The 18290-nt window shown below is 38.3% G+C and overlaps 2 protein-coding genes across 2 annotated transcripts; one reads left to right on the top strand and one right to left on the bottom strand.

Moving 5' to 3' along the window:
- Positions 1-384: 384 nt before the first annotated feature.
- On the top strand, positions 385-4607 carry LOC116293366 (venom prothrombin activator oscutarin-C non-catalytic subunit). Its single transcript, XM_031700786.2, has 4 exons — positions 385-492; positions 1588-2033; positions 2435-2748; positions 3303-4607. Exons 2-4 carry the CDS (start codon positions 1610-1612, stop codon positions 3444-3446), a joined length of 882 nt encoding a protein of 293 aa, XP_031556646.1. The 5' UTR covers positions 385-492; positions 1588-1609; the 3' UTR covers positions 3447-4607.
- A 124-nt stretch (positions 4608-4731) lies between these two features.
- On the bottom strand, positions 4732-18281 carry LOC116293379 (coiled-coil domain-containing protein 39). The gene is made up of 23 exons (XM_089029005.1): positions 18010-18281; positions 17658-17777; positions 16894-16951; positions 16340-16428; positions 15715-15873; positions 15501-15593; positions 14962-15090; positions 14461-14520; positions 13374-13505; positions 12709-12812; positions 12137-12374; positions 11039-11128; positions 10535-10627; positions 10386-10457; positions 9722-9794; positions 9312-9376; positions 8946-9062; positions 8555-8646; positions 8266-8313; positions 7547-7702; positions 5884-6486; positions 5307-5395; positions 4732-5167 (listed from the first exon to the last, which is right to left on the bottom strand). The coding sequence occupies exons 1-23, from the start codon at positions 18094-18096 to the stop codon at positions 5052-5054; spliced, it is 2883 nt and encodes a 960-aa protein (XP_088885131.1). The 5' UTR covers positions 18097-18281; the 3' UTR covers positions 4732-5051.
- Positions 18282-18290: the final 9 nt, after the last annotated feature.

The following is an 18290-nucleotide window of genomic DNA, read 5'->3' as shown; positions in this document are numbered from 1 at the left end:
ACTTGAAAGTCTATTTTTAAACTACTTTCTCTTTTTGGTTATTCGTTTTCATTAAGTTTCATTAAAGACTATTTTGAGACTCTGAACTTCATTAAAAACAAGTCTTCAATCGATTATAGTAGGGCTAAGCTACGCCTCGTGGATCCACACTACTTTTGCAATTTATCGTCAATAAGAGGACAGACACATAAAAAACTGTAGTCAGTTAGTTAATTTGCTGTTTACTCTCCGCGTCTTTGACAGTGAGTGATTACAATTAACTCCCTCTAGGACTACTAATGCGAATATCGGCCACAAATCTAGTATTCGTGGACGGTCGCTACGAATGTTGCTACGTTACCAATAATATAGGAATTCAAATTTGTCTTAAAAACACATCATGATCAGAATTTCACTGAATTCAGATAATAAACGCTAACAACATTCGCGACTGGAGTTTCTCAGGAAATCCTCATGGTCTGAGCCGTCCTTCTAGCTCTCAAGTCTCTGTTTGTAAGTATGTTAAGATTTATCTATAATACTTTTTTACACTTCACGTGAGAATGAGCTATATTCGGGTTTCTAGGCGAACCAATTTATATACATTCAGTATTCCTCCGTTAAAGAAAAAAATGCTCTGGGGTTTAATTGTGAAAACGTAAAGTTCGCTATCTTTTGTTAAACTAATGATAAATAATCCATCTTAATATTTGGAAATAATCTATATTTCGTAAATAAATCAAGATTAAATTGAGTACCAACCCCAGTTGCACTTCATAGATCTAAAATATATTCAGTTTCTTCTGCAAAATTTCTTAGTGTCGGATGTACAAGAATAGAACATCAATGGCACTGTTTCAAACTCATGTAAGCACTAAATTACTTATCAGTTAGTAAAAAGTTATACATATCTAATTCCCCTTCAGTTTTTTAAAACGTTTCACTCAAAGAGCTTTATTTATTCCCCTGCTAGGAGTATCTCCCTCATTTGGCGATTCCTAGCAGAAGAATCGCCAACGAAGGAGACTCTGCTGGCAGGGAAATTCTGTATAGTCTACAAATTAATTTTTAAGTTTTAAACGGAAAGAGCGCAAGCACTCAAGTTGATGACGCATGGGAGTAGAGTAAGGCGAAATTTATACTGCATCCTGTTACTAAAAATAGCCCAATCGGGAATTTACATGGCGCTTTTTCCTTTGGCAGGGAAAAGAACAACACTACTTTAAAAACTCTCTAGTCACATGCAAAATCTGCAGGATTTAAAAAATCATGATAATAAGACAGATTTTTTCGTGCTTCATTCAGCAATAAGTTCGCAGGTAGTGACAAAAGCACTCAATAGAAGTGAAGAGTAGTACGAGCTAGAAGTGAATGCTACTCATACGGCTTGAGTGCTTTTAGTACTTATTCTATTAGTCGCACGTAAGAAATGACGAGAGCACTCAAGAGATGTGAAGAGAAGTACAAGCTAATGTGCGAGGAAAGGAAACTCGGGAAAGGAAACTCGGGAAAGGAAACTCTAGAAAGGAAAGGAAAGGAAAGGAAAGGAAAGGAAAGGAAAGGAAAGGAAAGGAAACAAAAATAATTATTTCATTTTCTTTCTCGCAGAATCAACACATCGCCCAGTTCAATGGAAATCCATAACCTCTTGGTAGTTATCACACTGTCTTTTACGACTGATGTTGCCAAATGTTGCTTAATCGCCGGAGTCAGTACAGTTACCAGTCACCGCCTACTCGGCTACGCGTACAGGAATACATCCGGAATAACATTATCCAGCTGTGTGTCCTTGTGCAAGAGTGATACATATTGCGTCAGTGTGAACTATGATTTCGTCTCTAAATGGTGTGAACTCAACGAAAGGAATACTTTAATGGCTCCAGGGAACTTAAAGCATTGGCCGGTCAACTTTTATGTGTATTTAGAGCGCGTCCCTGTACACAATCTTTGTTCCTTTACTTCTTGTCAAAATGGTGGGATATGTGAATTTGACAAGGAAAGTCTAAAGATTTGGTGTCGCTGTAGAAACGGATATATAGGTCGGCGGTGTGAAGGTAAAATGCTATTCCTATGTTCTATATCCCTGAGTGATCATATAGCTGTTGTATCACAGCGTGGGATAATCACAACAGAGCTAGGCTCCAACTAGGTGAAAGCCCAAAGATCGCATTGGAACTTAGAAGCTGATTTTTAGAGGAAGGAAAACCGGAGAACCCGGAAAACCCTCGAAGCACAGGAGAGATCTAATAAACAACTCTACTCACATACGACAACAAGAGTGGCAGGACTCGAACCCAGGTCACATTAGTGTTAGGCGGCACACTAGCAGCGCACGCCAAAGGAGGCCGAACCAAACTCAATCTAAATCCAAACTTTAAACCAGCCCAATTTCCCTCGCCCCCCCCCCCCCCCCCCACAATTCTCGCTTCACTAATTCAAGTCTATGTTGTCGTAGTGTGTGGAAACAACTCCCTCGGCTTGCAGGATGGACGAATATCAGACGTCAGCTTCACAGCATCTTCATCCAAAAGCACTAACTTACCCCACATGGCGAGGTTTAACAAACCCAAATCCTGGATGCCACAGGACAATGACACAAACAGATACCTTCAAATTGATCTGGCTCCTCATCGCTACTTTATCACTAAGATAGCTTTTAGAGGGGATGACAGCGGTGTTTCTGCATTAACTTTTAAAGTCAAGTACAAGGACAGTAATAACAATTGGCAAACAGTTGGGAATGAGGATCTTGGGTCATTCAAAGAAACGGTAAGTGGTCAAATGGGAAAGCATTATTCAACAATAAACTATAGTGTGTCTCAAAAACACATGAAAAATTAATGAGCCTTTGAAGCAATTGGCCTGGAGTGACCATACATGCGCTACTGCGCATGACAGTGACGTACAAACCTCACTGCACATGACATCGATGTTGTGTACAAACGTCTATGTAATCGAAGTATAAAAGATTTGTGCATTTTTCTTAAGTTTTTGAAGCAGATGAATCAACTCGTAGATCTGATCTTATCGGCCCGATAAAACACGATCTACGAGTTAAGTAACTAAGCTAAATGGGCGGACCATTAGATAATTGAGGAGGGGGTTGTATAAATCCCCCAAAATATATCGAGCAAGCACTTCACCTACGAAAAAAATAAACAAATTTGCGTGCAGGGGTGTTACAAAAAAAAAAAAAAAAAAAAAAAAAAATCGTGCAGCATAAATTCGTGCAAACCCCCCACCCCCCAAATTGCCAAATTTTTAAATGTTTCATCCCTAATGCGTTTTCTTACCTAATCTTTGATTCATTATTTCTTTTCAAGGTCTTTGAACACACTCCATACGCTGGAGCTACGATCCTCAAAAAGTTTGATCCACCAATCACATCAACGGTCATAAGAATTCTCCCCCAAGAGTCAAATTCTGCTTACAAATTAGAACTATATGGCTGCCGCCTGGTCAAGTAATGGGACGACACGTCGTACAACTGTATGTAACTCTTGTGTAGTACAGTTGATATCACTTAATTAAAGTACATTTTAAAATGTATTTATGGTAAGGAGTGGAAGTGTAGTAACATGACGACGTCTGACCCACTACACTGATCGGATGCGTGCTTTAGGCCCCGTCCACACGTATGCAGAAATTTTTGTATCCTCAATTTTTTTTTTTTGCGGATATGGGTTGCGTCCACACGTGTCCGCAAATCTTTGTGTCGGTATCCGCAAATTTTACGAAAACGGATACGTGTGGACGGTGAAAACGATTCGATTACGATGCGTGTGGACGCAAACATTTTCGTATCCGCAAAAAATAATTTGCGGATACAAAAATTTCCGGATACGTGTGGACGGGGCCTTAAAGCTTATTTGTAGTTTGTTGTTATTGTGGCATATGCAATTGGCCACTTTAGAAACGAGTTAAGGTGGCCAATAGCGCTAATGCTTCCAAGTATTTTGAAATAAGTAGAGTGCTCGCACTAAACCCGTGAAACTAAGGCCCCGTCCACACGTACCCGGAAATTTTTGTATCCGCAAATTATTTTTTGCGGATACGAAAATGTTTGCGTCCACACGCAGCGTATTCGAATCGTTTTCACCGTCCACACGTATTCTTTTTTCGTTAAATTTGCGGATACGGACACAAAAATTTGCGGACACGTGTGGACGCAACCCGTATCCGTAAAAAAAAATTGCGGATACGCGTGGACGAGGCCTAATACTAATTTTTAGCACTAAATAGTGATAACTAAACAATAAAAAAACCCAAATGATTCTGTACTAATTAGTACTAATTATTGTGCACGGGTTTAGTGCGTGCATTCCAGCTTCATTATCCAAGTGTTTTGAAATGGGTATAACATTCCCTGTAAAAGTATTAAGGACAATACAACTAAGACAACTTTTTGGAATTCGCTTGAGTGACAATGGTTTCAAGTCGAGGTTGGGACTTGATAAAATACAGTAAATGTATGAACACAGAGTCCAGCCTCGATTGGAGCTATTGTTCGGTGGTCACTCAAGGGAATACCGAAACGGTGTAGGGCAAGTTTAAAAACGATTTATGAGATAGATTGCAATAAATGTAGAACGTCGAAATAAGGGCTCAAACTGAATGGTACATTACTTTTTGATTATAAGTAAACTTGAAGATCTTTCGGGTTAAAAACTCTAGCGTTATACATACTGTCTATACCAAAAGGGTTTAGGCATAGAAAATCCATAGCAAGCAGACAGGCAAGCAACGTAGATGTACACTGTTATGTTACAGGTTTATTATAAACATAGCAACGACATAACGCGCGCTCCTCATTGGTTATTTAGCGCGCATCCAAAAATTGATGGTGAACGCTGACTTGATTGAGTAGCGCGCGATACGTAATAAATATTTCATTTAGTGATTTGCGGCTTGAGCGCAGTTTACAACAACATCTTGTTCATTCAAAAAAGAAAAAAAAAAACCTGTGAAAACCGATAATACTAATTACAATCGAGTATGTACATAAGTCAAAACTAAACAAAGACCACAATAAATAAGTCTCGCACTACACTATAGGGTGGTTCAATTCTCATTTAACGATCAGTGCTTCGTCGACTGGCAGCGCTCCCTGTTCGAGACGACCCGCGGGATCCTATGGATTCTGGTCTACGCGAGGTTCTGTCGCGGGCGCTACTGGTCGGAGAAACCCCTACACGGAAAAAAGGACAGGTCATGAGAAACTGAATATTTTATTCGATAATGTTAATTTATGATTGGCTCCTGAATAAGGAATCAGAAAATTCTTTAAAAAAGGTCAAACGGTCACGGCAGAAAGAGCATATTCTAACCTGGTTTAGGACTAGCAGAGCCAGTGATTGATAAACCGGTAATATTTACTGTGCCAACACCACGACGACTACCAACAGAAACATCAGACCTGAAAAATCGAGAAGTAATAAAATTAGCTTGTTAATAGACATATTATATAAGAACATGCGTAATAGGTAAATTACGAGCCCTGTATGAAACGACTGAAGAAGAGGGCCAATGGGACTTTCACAACTTCAAGTCGCGTAAAAAATGAGCCAGCTAAACTAGAAACCGTGGACAGCTGTTTCGGCCTGTATTGGGCCTCGTCAGCACGGTTCGTAATTTACCTATTACGCATGTTCCTATATGATTTCCGACCCTATCCCACACGGCTTACCGCCTCATGTCCGACTTATTATATATGCAAAATGGGGTTGCACTTTATGTTAGGTGCGTCAAAAAAGGAAGGGAGAAAGGGGAGGCTATAGGGAGGTAGGGAGAGAGAAAGGATACGAGAAAGGGGAGGAAACCAAGAAGGTAATTTTACTACCCCTGACTCCAAACTACTCTTGACTCCAAACATACAAGAACATAAATTACAGACGTGTTATCTACCTTGCTGACGATAGGGACCCAGAGGATCTTGAGCTCCTTGAAGAATCAGCACGTGAGGTTCCAGGAACAGGCGAGGGAGGCATAGGTAATCCAGCCTGACTGAAGTACATCTGTACACTAGGCGTTAACTCGGCATTATTGTGTAATACTTCACCCATTTGCTTCATGACACGAGAGTTAAAATCCCTCAACTCCCGTAGGTCCATGTCCTTCTCGTCGTGTAGTTCACCGCGTGACTTCTTAGCACTGCGCACGTCACGCGCCATCTTGGATATCTGTCTTGCAGCTCGATCCTTCTTGTTCTTCTGGTCGTCTAGTTCTTTCTGGAGATTGTTCGTTCGGGTTTGTTTTTCGTCGATGACTTCAACAAACGTTTGTTCATCAGTCTCTAGTTTGTCGAAAGTTGTCTGCATGGCGGCGAGGTCTTCTTGTAATTCTCTAATCTGTCGTCGTTTGTATTTATATTTATCCATAACCGCGCGCATTTGCTCTTCTAGACGTTGTTTCTCCTCAAATTCATCGCTCGATTCATTGACCTCGTTGAAGCTCTTTCGGTAGGTCTCGTTTCGATTGTTCATAAGTCGAAGAGTATTTTCCAAAGCTCTGAAATTTGAAAATCAAATATTCTTAGCTTGCCAACCAACATTCTTAGCACGGCCTGCAGTAAAAAGAATCCTAATAATTGTCCTCTAACACTATGGATAGCAAGCGTTATTAGAGACGGACCATTACACAATTGAGGGAAGGGGGAGGGGGGGTACGCAAATCCTCCAAAAAATTATCGAGCAAGCATTTCACCAAGGAAAAAAATATCGCGCAACCTCTTTTTTTCAGGAAAGAAATTTCGATCACACACACACACACAAATTGCGTGCAAGAGTTGTTACAAAAAAATAAATATCGTGCGACATAAATTCCTGCACCCCCCCTTCAATTATCTAATGGTCTATCCCTTATTCTATTTTAGAACACACAATGTATCGTAACGTAAACGTTCGTTGTCATTTTAATCTGGATAAAAGCACAGTAATTAAACTTTCTGGCGTTAAGCGGGTTTGGACTTCCGTCCATCAACTGTGCCTTTTACCTGTCTATTTTAGTAAATATTTTGATTGGTGGAAAGCCAAAAATCCAGACCTTTTAAAGCTGTATGCCATGTGCGATTAAAAAGGTGTAAATCCCGACTGCATGATGAATATAAACCTTTGGATTTTTGAACACGATTATTCAAATGGCCGTAAAAAAAATGGAGATCACCAGTGCAAAATTTCCCCTAAGATCACAATTAACGACGGTTTAAAAATGACAACAGCCAATAATCGTGTACAACATCAAGCTTTACTCTATATGTTAGTGTCGAAGTTGGAGTAGAGAAAGCTCACTCCATATATGGTATGATCAATTCCATATTTGGATCGTGCGGATAAGCGGTAAACAAAAAGGCCGTCGTTTTATAACGAATTCGACATGAACATTTTGAAGAAGAAAAGAAAAGACAAGAAAAAAAAGACAAGTAAAAAAAGAAAAACTTTGTAAAATCGAGGAAGGATACGGGGACGATGCTAACTCGTGGGTCTGCCTCACAGACAACAGACACAGGGAAATACCACACTCAATGTTTGATAAGCTTAATGTTACTCTTCTAACAGTGGTATTTTCTCACCTGATTTCTTTCTCAGTTTTCCTGATCTTAGCATCAAGTTCGTCTCCCGTTCTCTGCAACTCTTCTTTCTCTTGTGCTGCCTTGATGACATAATATGCCTGTGATCTTTCTTCTTCTCCTTCTGGTGGCGCCATAGACACCATCAGAATCTCGTATCTGTGTTAATCAATAGGTACACAGATAAGTTTATCTACCATATTCATGACTGAACATGTTACCAAAAAAGGCTTTATATGAGTCGCCGCTTAAGAATGGCTTACCGTACTTTGCGGAACGAAACGAAACGAAACATAGGGATTATTGTACTTTGCGGAACGAAACGAAACGAAACGAAACGAAAAAAATTATTTTCTTACATATACCTTAAAGGATAGAGTCTTTTTGTTTCCCTTTAATACTCTCGATAGGAATATTTACGTTCTCTATACGTTAAAATATAAGAGGCCGTTTCCTAGTTTCCATTTAGCATTCCAACGCGCTTTCGAAGCAAACAACACACTTTCTACAGCGGATTGCCTTGTGCATTCCTTTTCTTAGTGCTAACTTTGCGATTCTTTTTGCTATATATCTTGTGTATATACAGATGTGAACATATTGATGAAATATGCAGCTGGTACTGAGGTAGAGTTTGTGGAACCGGAAAAACGAGCGATACAAATATGCTTAAGCAAGAGGATTTTCTTCAATGACAGCAGATTCGACAATCATGTGGAAATTACCGTTTTCGTAGTTTTTCAATCTTGGAGATTCTTTCTTGAAGTTCAGCACTGCGAAGAGAAGTGTTTAAAAAGTTAAAAACGAAAAAAAAAAAAAAAAAAAAAAAAAAAAAAAAAAAAAAAAAAAAACCAGATTGCTTGCATGCTTTCCATTTTTCAGGGAGTTGTTCTTTCTCGTTCCCAGACCCCACTCACTAATGAGTATGGTCTGGGAACAAGAATGGGAGTGGCCTAGTGGAATTGAAAAAGAGAAATGGGCGGACAAGTAGGATGGTGATTAGGTAGTATTTACCTAACAGTTTGTCGTTCTTCTTCTGCTGCTTTGATCTGTGCTCTCAACATGTCTTTATGAATTGCAATCTCATGCCGGCGTTCTTTCATCGACTGTTATAAGAAACAATCAATCGGTTCGGCGGGAATACTCTAATATCAACACTAACGAATGACATTCTCTTTTCTGCTGGTTAGGTTATGCCATGGCCTAGGTGCTAGCGTAGGGAGGAGTGGGGGGGGGGGGGGGGGGGGGGGGCGTGCCTCCATTCATGTGGGGTTCTTGTGGATGTGGCGAGAAAAAGGTAAATTGTCCCCCCTCCCCCACCCATAATCGAGACCTTGCTTCGCTCCTGGCACTTGTGTAAGGCTGCATACTACATGTCGTAGTACTTCAATGCACTATTCCTTACCGTTTCAAGCTGTAGTTTTCTTGATTCTAGACTCAATACGTGGTCAGCTTTCTTACTCAGTGTGGTACGAAGTCTCTTGATCTCTAGTTTCAAGATATTCTCGTCAACCATAAGTTCCTGCAAAGAATATCCGAAATAAACAACAACAACAAAAGTGATAATAATAAATCGAGATACTTAGGTTTGGTTAGTGCCATAATTTTGGTTCATAAGGAATGGTCATCGTTTTAAAATTACTTTGAAATGGAGCACTATTATGATGTAGTGTACTCTCGTTAGTAACATGCGCTAACTTCGGAACGCAAGATTTTATATGTTGATCGAAGTGGTCCAGTGTGTGAAGGAAGAACATAAGCAAAAACACACCTGTTTTGAGCCAATAATCTTTTTGCGTTCTCTTTCAGCGCTGTCGTTATGAAGGTTTAATTCACCTGTTGATGGAAAGGAAAAAAATGGTTGGCAATAGAATATCACAATAGGATTGCAATAAAAAAATGCTCCATCTTTCTGTCTGGAAAATCCCTGCAGTACCGCATGAGCAGAGGGAACGCTACGCTGCCTGAAACATTTCCTGGACTGGAGTCGAATACCAGGAAATCATGGTTTCCAACTTCAACAATCATTTTCTAAGATTCTTTTTTCAAGGAAGTAAAAAGTAATGGAATTTCCCGTTGTCAAGCGAAGATTCTTTTCCAAGACGATTTTCCAGGAAATGTAAAGTGTCCTTTAGGAGTAGCTGCATAAATGGTGCTGAGAGGAGAGTATTTTGTACTTACCTATCTTAGTGTTAAGAGTGCTCAGTTCTTCTTTTCCTTTAGCAAGGTCACGTTTAGCACGTCTTAAATCATCCTGAAAAATACAAACAGACAGACTTGGAGTATACAAACTTGGAGCTAGACTTGGAAACTTCAATAAAAAAGCTAAACAAGTGCATATTAGGCGTATGTATAACCCTTGATAATATATCGAGTCAAACATTCTCCGTCCACTAGTGTCTGCAGTGTTCTTGCTGGGAATAAGATAAAATAATGAAGCATACGTCTTTTGAATTAACAAGGAAAAAAACCTCCGTGGAAAACGGTATTATGAGTGTAACGTCTTTACATTGGGGGGAGGGGGGTTCGTATGTGAAAAGCTCACGGCACGAACACGATCATGACACGGCAAGGGATACGACAGACCAATCACATTGCAGAGAATTTACTCTTCATCCAATCAAATGCCCGAAACACGGTACGAACACGGCTAATCACATTGCGCGAAAATTTACTCTCCATCCGTACGGAGCCATACGAAAACTGCTCAAAGTTCATTTCCACGGCGGAGTGAATAACTTCAAAATCCAGTCATCGTGAAAGGCTTGAGTGCACTCACCTAATTCTAGTTTCTATTTTAAATTTATTCTAAATTCTATTTTGTTTATAGTTAAGTATTACTTACGCCAAGGTTCTTCATCTGTGAAGACAACACAGTATGTGTAGCATTGTGTTCATCCATTTGCTCATTCAATTCCTACGAAGGCAGAAAAGAAAAGAAAATTCGATCATGATATTATATTCTTAGATATGTGGGTCAAGAACCTTATTTACCCGTATTTTAGCCTCCAGTTGCAGTTTCTCTTCATTGCTTCGTTCTCCTTGGAGTCTGTTAATCTTGCGTTCAAGTTGTTGAAGCTGAAAATCCTGAAGCAAAAGAAAAATACAATACAGCTATATAATGGAACAAGGATGACACCCTTATTAACCACTTGAAGACATGGGAGTGATCCAACCTCTTACTACGAGATCTTGCGGTGATTGATAAAGAGCGTTCTGGGGATGGGTCTAACCCCACCCCTAAACGGACAAGTTTGACGAAGAAGCACTGGGGCAGGAGGCGGAGCCTGCATGTGAAACCCAGGCCTTATTTTTAGGGGGATACTCGTAATAAATATTTACTATATTTGATAATACTTAATGACTAAAATTTCATACGCGGCGTTAATTCGGGGGCGACGCTTATTAATAATTTTGGTTTTGGGCGCGGCGCTTATTTGAGGGCGGCGCTTAATCGGGGGCCGCGCTTAAATATGGTATTGTGAAGAATTTTCATACCTGCATGTAGATGATTTCTTGCTGTTTGAGTGACTCTTGGTCGAGTTTGTGCAGTTTACTACTGAGGTTACGACTGGCAGCTCTTGAGCCCTACGAATCAAAGACTCAACAATCATACTCCTGATGAAGGTCTATATATAGGTGCCACCTGATTACACTCACACACATTGTCCAACCTTATGTGCTATATTATGCCTAACGGTCCCTTAACACTGGAACAGCTTCCTCCGCAGGCTACCCCGTATATTCTCTGTTGGGAACCCTGTTTTAATCTTATGGCAGAGAAGAACTAGGAACGAGAGAGGAGAAGGAGTGGGGACGCCCTTCGTCTTTTTTTGTCCTCGCCACAGGAAGCCCAATGTGCAAAAAGAGCCAAGGAGATGTTTGCGGATGAGGCTAACACTGGAATGGCTTCCATGATTATTTTCGTATGCATTATCAAATCATAACCGGTAGTTATGGCTACGTAGATATACGGTATGGTAATTGGTACGGCAATTGGTGTATTGTTTTACACTCTTGCGAAATACGCCCTAGTCCATGCGTTAACATACAAATGTTTTAATAAACGTTGTCGTAACGAATCTCAAATCTGAGACCACCTGATACTGCGTAACACGCTACAAAATGGAAAATATTCACCACCCGAGAATGCGTAACACGCTGCAAAATGTGAAATACTCACAGTCGAACAATTTACTTTTCTTTTAGATTGGAATATGAAGCATAACTTTGAGTTAGGAATGTGATTTTTAGCATTTTAGGCAGGAAACGAAATCATACACATTTGTTTCAGAGCGCCTATTTTATATCTCAGACCCACTAACATTTTCTGAAATAAGTGCATAAATCTGAGACGATATTGGCAATGTTACAAAAGTAATATAATGTTCCACGCATGGGCTGGTGTGTGCTGATATTAAACTAGACAGAATTACTCGATTCTGATTCGACAATCAAACAAGGAAGCGAGGCTTACGATTCTGCTTGCGTCGTATTGTTTTACACTAGAGCGTAACCTTTTTAAGATAACGTTTACGACTACGATTACGATACTTAACGACGCTAGTGCGATCATTTCAGTCTATAGTGTTATACCTGTATTTCGGCAGTAGTATTTTTCTCAAGGACTTTACACCTGTGTAGTTCTTCTGTCTTCTTGAACTGTGTTTCACGAAGCCTAGTTAGTAATTGTTCTATGGCGTGGATCTTGGCTTCTTCATCTTTTAGCAGAACATCCATCATCTGTGCTCTCTCTTCTGCTGATAATGTCTCATTTGAAGCTATTTTGAGCTGTTCGATAAGGTCATAGCGTCCTTTTTGAGCTTTCTCCAACCTGATAAAAAATAGTTGTCAGTAAAAGCGAGGTGTTGCTCCTCCATACTAAAGTAGAATTAAAGCGAGGGAACATGACGTTAACTTTATTCGCTTAGAGCAGTTTTCGTATGACTGTGAAAGGCTCACGGCACAAGCGCAGTCATGACACGGCAAGGAATACGCCAAACCAATCACATTGGACGAGAATTTGCTCGTCATCCAATCAAATACCCGGAACACGGCTCGAAACAAGGCGCGGAGAGGGTTAACTTTCAAAACTTTGTTCAACGCAAACACTGTCATGTGAACAGGGTGAATATGAAAACCAAATAAGACTTTATTATAGTACGTACCTCTCTAGTCTGGTAAGAGCTTCGTTTTTCAGTGAAACAGCTTTTTGTCTCGTTGCATCTAAGTCTTTAGCTGTCCTGTCTACTGTGTATTTCAGAGAATTCAGCTACAGAAAAAAAAGAAAAAAAAAAAAAATGAACATTGGTTTGGTACTAGAAACTGGCTCTATAAAATTAATACATATGTATTTGGAAATGACAGAAAAAAACAGTTTTAAAGTTATTTTTCAGTTTATAGTACACTCAACAAAAATACTCGACTCTGATTGGTCGAATTAAGTCGCTATGGAAAGACGGCCAAAACAATGTCAACAGCGGCAAAAAAAAAAAAAAAAAAAAAAAAAAAAGCCGTAAAAACTAATAAGAACTAATCTTTTTTATGCATTTCAGTTGCGCGATGGACTGAAAATCGGCCGCCAAATAGACAAAGATGAACAGCGTCGCTTCGCATTTCTTTACTGAAATTTTGTTGAGTGAACTATAAACAAAAAATCGCACGATCTTCTATACTAATATAATTTCAAAAACTCAGTTGTTTTTCTCAAGCATGGGTAAAATGCACATTAGCAATTATTATCGTCTTCAACATGTAATGGGAATTAAATGAATCAATTAATTAAAATAGGGAAATATTTTATTAAATTCAATATTGAGCTTGTACGATGTACCTCATCTTGGAACTGTATTCTGTTTTTCTCAGCATCTTGGTATTCCAGCCTTAGATTAGCTGCATATCTCTCTGCTGCACCTATCTTCTTTTCCTTCTCTTGGTTATTATCAAGTTCGTTTTCCAGGAATTTCTAAAGAACATTTACTGTCATTCATTAATCCTGGGGATGACTGGAATCATGATTTAAAGTAGTCTCAGACTGTTCCCTACCCTAATAACGGCCAGACATCAGACAATGTCTGGCCCATAGAACTGGGACTTGTCTGGTCAAATCTTTGCCTTGCCGGCCATTTTGACCAGTAACCTTTAGCCAGAAATGAACTATGACTAAGCTAAGACTAATTTGGCCTGTGATCATAACTGCTGGCAACTGACCTGTCATTATTTTAAGCCCTAATAATAATAATAATAATAATAACTTTATTTCTATAGCGCTTTTACCTATGATGTTCAAAGCGCTTTACAAACAATATAACAAATATAAATAATTACTGAAATATCAAATAATCAAAAATCTAACTACTAAACTATCTTAATGACTACATTCTATAAAAATATAATAATCTAGTAATTATAAATATATATAAAATGAATAACTAATCTTAAAAACTAACCATAAGCCTCTTTATATAAAAATGTTTTTAGCTTTTTCTTAAAGCTATCCAAACTTGAACATAATCTAATAATCTAATAATAATCTAATAGTTTCATGCATGAGCTCAATAATATAATAAAAAGATAGTGATGTACATGCAGTGGTAGTAGTGCATTTATACTCTCAACCCTGATTCTCTGAGGCTCCCTTCCTGTCCAATTCACCATTTTCCATACATTGGTTCACTGGTCAAACACAAAGCCCTCAAGCGAGGCAGCCAAGGTACTTTCAAAGGATTATTCAAATTTGAACCTTGCAACCTCAACTGAATGCTTTTCGTTTGACCAGTGAAACGATGTACGGAAAATGGTCTATTCAGATTCAACCTAGATGTTGCTAGTCAGGCTGTGATTTAAAACAGCCAAGAGGTTGTTTCTGGGTTTGACAAATATTGATAAACTTGCTTTTTGTTTCATTTAATATAGCTTACTTGTTTTTCAAGAATTTGCTGTTCTTTGTCTCGAACTTCTAGCTTCACTTCTGCAAGCCTCTGCATAAAAAAGAATATTTGAATAGCATAATCATTATTGATTGAAAATCACAATTTAGCTGCATTCTCGCAGCTTATGATTAACTCCAAATGGTCAGGATCCAGGCTCAAGAAGCGATGGACATCAAGTATGGCTTTGAAAAACATAAAGAGTCAAGTGAACGACTTGGCTGGCTCATCAACATGCATCCTGTAAGTTTTCACAATCTTGTTCAATGCAAGTACTGTATTTACTAATTTTGCTGGAATCAAAGTTGGTTTTGGTGTAGTTCACTCAGTCATCCCCTATGGGATATATTCAAATTATTTCAAGTTCGCCTTTGCTCATTCTTAGTCTCGGTTGTGTGCAAATGTGTTCTTTTCTTTTCTTTATCTTAACTAATAGCAGCATGCAATTGAGGTTATTATCAAAATTAAAATTAGTTCATTAATCTTTCTCACCACAGCAAGAATATCCATTTCTCTGTCTCTCTTCTGCATTTGTTCTATTGTGCTTTCCCACTGTTTCAACAGCTCTTGTCTATCGATATGTGCTTTACGGAACTCCTCTGCTGTTTTATCCATTTCAATCTATAAAACAGTGTTTATTACATCATTTACGATGCTAAAAACATTATTACTAAATAGCCATTACATAGAATAGTCTTTTTACCGCATGTTAATCAGGTAAGGAAAGATAGGTTGCAGGATATTTTTCATCCTGTCCTTTATTTCCCTTCCTCCAATGATAGACAAGGATAACAAAGTACTTTGTAGTGCCATTTGTAAATTAAGGTAATTGTCTCAGCACTATGCACATGCATGCTGCATACAGCTATGCATATAATGCACATGTGACTGATAGACTGGATATACCTGAGTGGATTATTAAATTATATGTACTGTATGGGAATGGATCTCAAATCAATGTATGTTTGTTTTGAGGCTTATGTGAATAATATATATAAATGAATATACAAACTAAACTAAACTAAACTTACCTGTGCTGTCATTGTTTGTGTCAGCTCATGTTCCAAAGCTTTGCGCTTCTTTGCAGCATCATCTGTCATTCTCTCCATTCTCAAAGAAAGTTCCTGATAATTAACACAGTTACATATTAAAGTACCAGTGAGATAAGCAAATCTGATACCTAATTATTTTACTCTAGATTCAATATATTCAATGTTTTTGCTTAGCTTCCTAAAATGTTCTTACCTTGATTTTGCTTTCATCAGCTCTAGTGTACTTTTGTAATGTTAAAGAATCCTCATCCTTTCTGGCTGACTCTTCAAGCCATGCCTCTAAAGCTTTTTGATCCCAGTTCATTTGACCTTTGAGGTCTTCAAGCTTTTGAGTGGTTCTGAATATGTTGTTCTGGTAAAAAGAAGTGGTTTTATGAGGCTAATGCTTTTCTGAATACTACAGCCTGTACAAAAGCTTATTCAGGACTATGTTTTAGAAGGGTTAAAATGAGAACTGGGAATTGCATATTTCCCCCTGAGAACAATGGGAATTAGGTCACTGGGAAAGAAATTAAAACAGGACACCAAAATGGGAATGGGAAAATGTTTTTAAATGAAAAATATTTGGGATTTGGATGCTGGGAAGTGGGATCAAAAAACAAATTGATGGGAAATGGGGTTGGCACCCCTCTCCTTTCAGGACAGTTTGAAGGATTAAATATTGGTATATTAAATCATACAGTAAATATCCTAAGCTCCTATATGAGGTAATTATATATATACTGATGAACTCTGCGAAATCACTGTTAGATAGTTACTTCTTATAGGTGATGCTACATAATTACATAGTTATTAACACACACCAATGCCGTCCATACCTCATACATATTTTTCCTTTCCTTCAGCTCATTGATTTCATTGTTGATTCGCTTAGAATCATTTCTCAATCTGCCTTCTTCTCTTTCAGCTAAAATGAAAAACAGGAATTTTCAAAAATCAATGATCATAATTAGTTGCTTACAAATTTGTATGATGATATGGGATTAAGTATTAATTATTATCCAAAGGGGTTATGTCTGGAGAATCTTTCATTTGTAATAAAATAAGGAAGCTCCAAGGCCTACTCCAATAAGATAATTATGCAGTATTGTTCAACATGTACAGCCATTTTTGAATGAACCATTTGATTTCCAGATATCTAAAGCTTCTTTCGTTTATTGTGGAAATACCCCTTAAACTCCTTCCTTTATATTTCATAACTGTACATGGACCTCACATGGTAGCAATGTTGACTAGAACAACAGATTTCCTCCCCATAGATTAGAGTGCTTCAGGATGAGGTTACATGTGGTAAAAACACGATGCCATTAAAACATGATGCCATGCGATTAAAGATTCATAATTTATAAAACCAGTTAGATCTTAAACTTACCAACTTGGCGAAAGTGGTCCTCCGTTTCAATTTCTTTTTTCCTTGCATTTAAAAGCTCCTATTGAGATAGAGATAGTATGTGACCAATGTATAGGTGGTGTAGTGGAAAGGCTGGAGGGGGGGGGGGGGGGGGGGGTAATAATAAAAACTAGAAAGCTGTTTGGTATACAAATTAAATGACAAGTCAAAACGAATTCTACTTTTCATGGTTTTTCAAGCTTATAAAAAAGTTGTGACATCAGATTAGTGTATTATGAACAAGGATTGCAAAGCATCTATAGTTTTGAGAGGAGTGAGGGGGGAGTGATGCAGGGCTAAATGTCAGGGGTTAAGGGGAATTAATGCCCCCTGCACCTTGAAAAGTTTGAAATTGGGGCTTAAAAAGTTCCCCCACCTCAGAGGTCCCTGATCTGACTTAGAAAAATTTTATTGCATCACACTTTGGCTTCATCAATATAACTTTTGACCGCTGATGTTAGAATGTGTTTGATTAGTCATATGTCATACATAAACCAAAAGACAGGGGACCAATTGTACGAAGGATGATTAGCACTATCCAATGGATAAACCGGCCTTATCCAGTGGATAAGATAATGCTGTTATCCAAGAAATAAAATTTATCCAATGAATAAGATTTATTTATCAGATAGTGCTATCCACCCCTCAAACGACCAGGCCCAGATGTTTTATATTAGCTAAGGTAGCAGGAACACAAAAAGGACTTTCAATATTTTAGTGTTGCAGTCTATGAATTTCTGGCTTACTTGAGTATGGTGGAGTTCTTGTTGAACATTTTTGAAGTGTTCACTCATAGCATATACCCTGTCCTTATTTTCGTCTATTTGATCTTTAAGTACAACAAGGTTTTTCTGCATTCCATCCACCTAAAAACACATACCAAAGAAGTTGAAAGAACGCATAAGCTCTTATCTAGTAAATACTGAAAACAAACTTGAAATTTGTACGTATATAAATTGTAGATTTGTCAGCACAAATTTGATAGAAGGCAAAGTGACATATAATGCTTGGCAAGCATGATTAGAGTGGTTTCATAATGCAGCTAGTAGCATATTTAATATACTTTTGGTCCTTAACGAACGTTCTATTTTTATTTACCTTAAACTCCAGTTGCTTGTTTTCAAGGTTTGCTACAGGCATAGCAATGCCTTCATCGAAGTTCAAGTCACTCAATACTTCGTCCATTTTGAATTCAAAACGCGCTTCAAATAAACACTCTTGCTTCTTAAAATCTTTTAGAAATATCAGCTAAAATGAAGTGAGCCCCTTTCTATATTACAGCAAGAATTCAGAGAAACTGGAGTGAAAAGAAAAGGGGAAAAACGATGGTTAATAACAGAGATCTTTACTGAAAACTGTTTTTCACCTGAAGTTCAATC

Source organism: Actinia tenebrosa, unplaced genomic scaffold, assembly GCF_029948245.1.
Source record: "Actinia tenebrosa isolate PJP-AT-01 unplaced genomic scaffold, QUT_ActTen_1.0 PGA_scaffold0__85_contigs__length_37466705, whole genome shotgun sequence".
NCBI classification, from domain to species: Eukaryota; Metazoa; Cnidaria; class Anthozoa; order Actiniaria; family Actiniidae; genus Actinia; species Actinia tenebrosa.
This window is presented reverse-complemented; position numbering and strand designations above follow the sequence as displayed.

Coding starts and splice junctions, on each gene's coding strand:
- LOC116293366 (XM_031700786.2), top strand. CDS start 1,610: ATGGAAATCCATAACCTCTTGGTAGTTATCACACTGTCTTTTACGACT. Junction 2,034..2,434: donor TATAGGTCGGCGGTGTGAAG/GTAAAATGCTAT, acceptor ATGTTGTCGTAG/TGTGTGGAAACAACTCCCTC. Junction 2,749..3,302: donor TTGGGTCATTCAAAGAAACG/GTAAGTGGTCAA, acceptor TTTCTTTTCAAG/GTCTTTGAACACACTCCATA.
- LOC116293379 (XM_089029005.1), bottom strand. CDS start 18,096: ATGGACGAAGTATTGAGTGACTTGAACTTCGATGAAGGCATTGCTATG. Junction 12,375..12,708: donor GCTCTTACCAGACTAGAGAG/GTACGTACTATA, acceptor ATTTTTTATCAG/GTTGGAGAAAGCTCAAAAAG. Junction 5,396..5,883: donor GGGTCCCTATCGTCAGCAAG/GTAGATAACACG, acceptor TCGATTTTTCAG/GTCTGATGTTTCTGTTGGTA.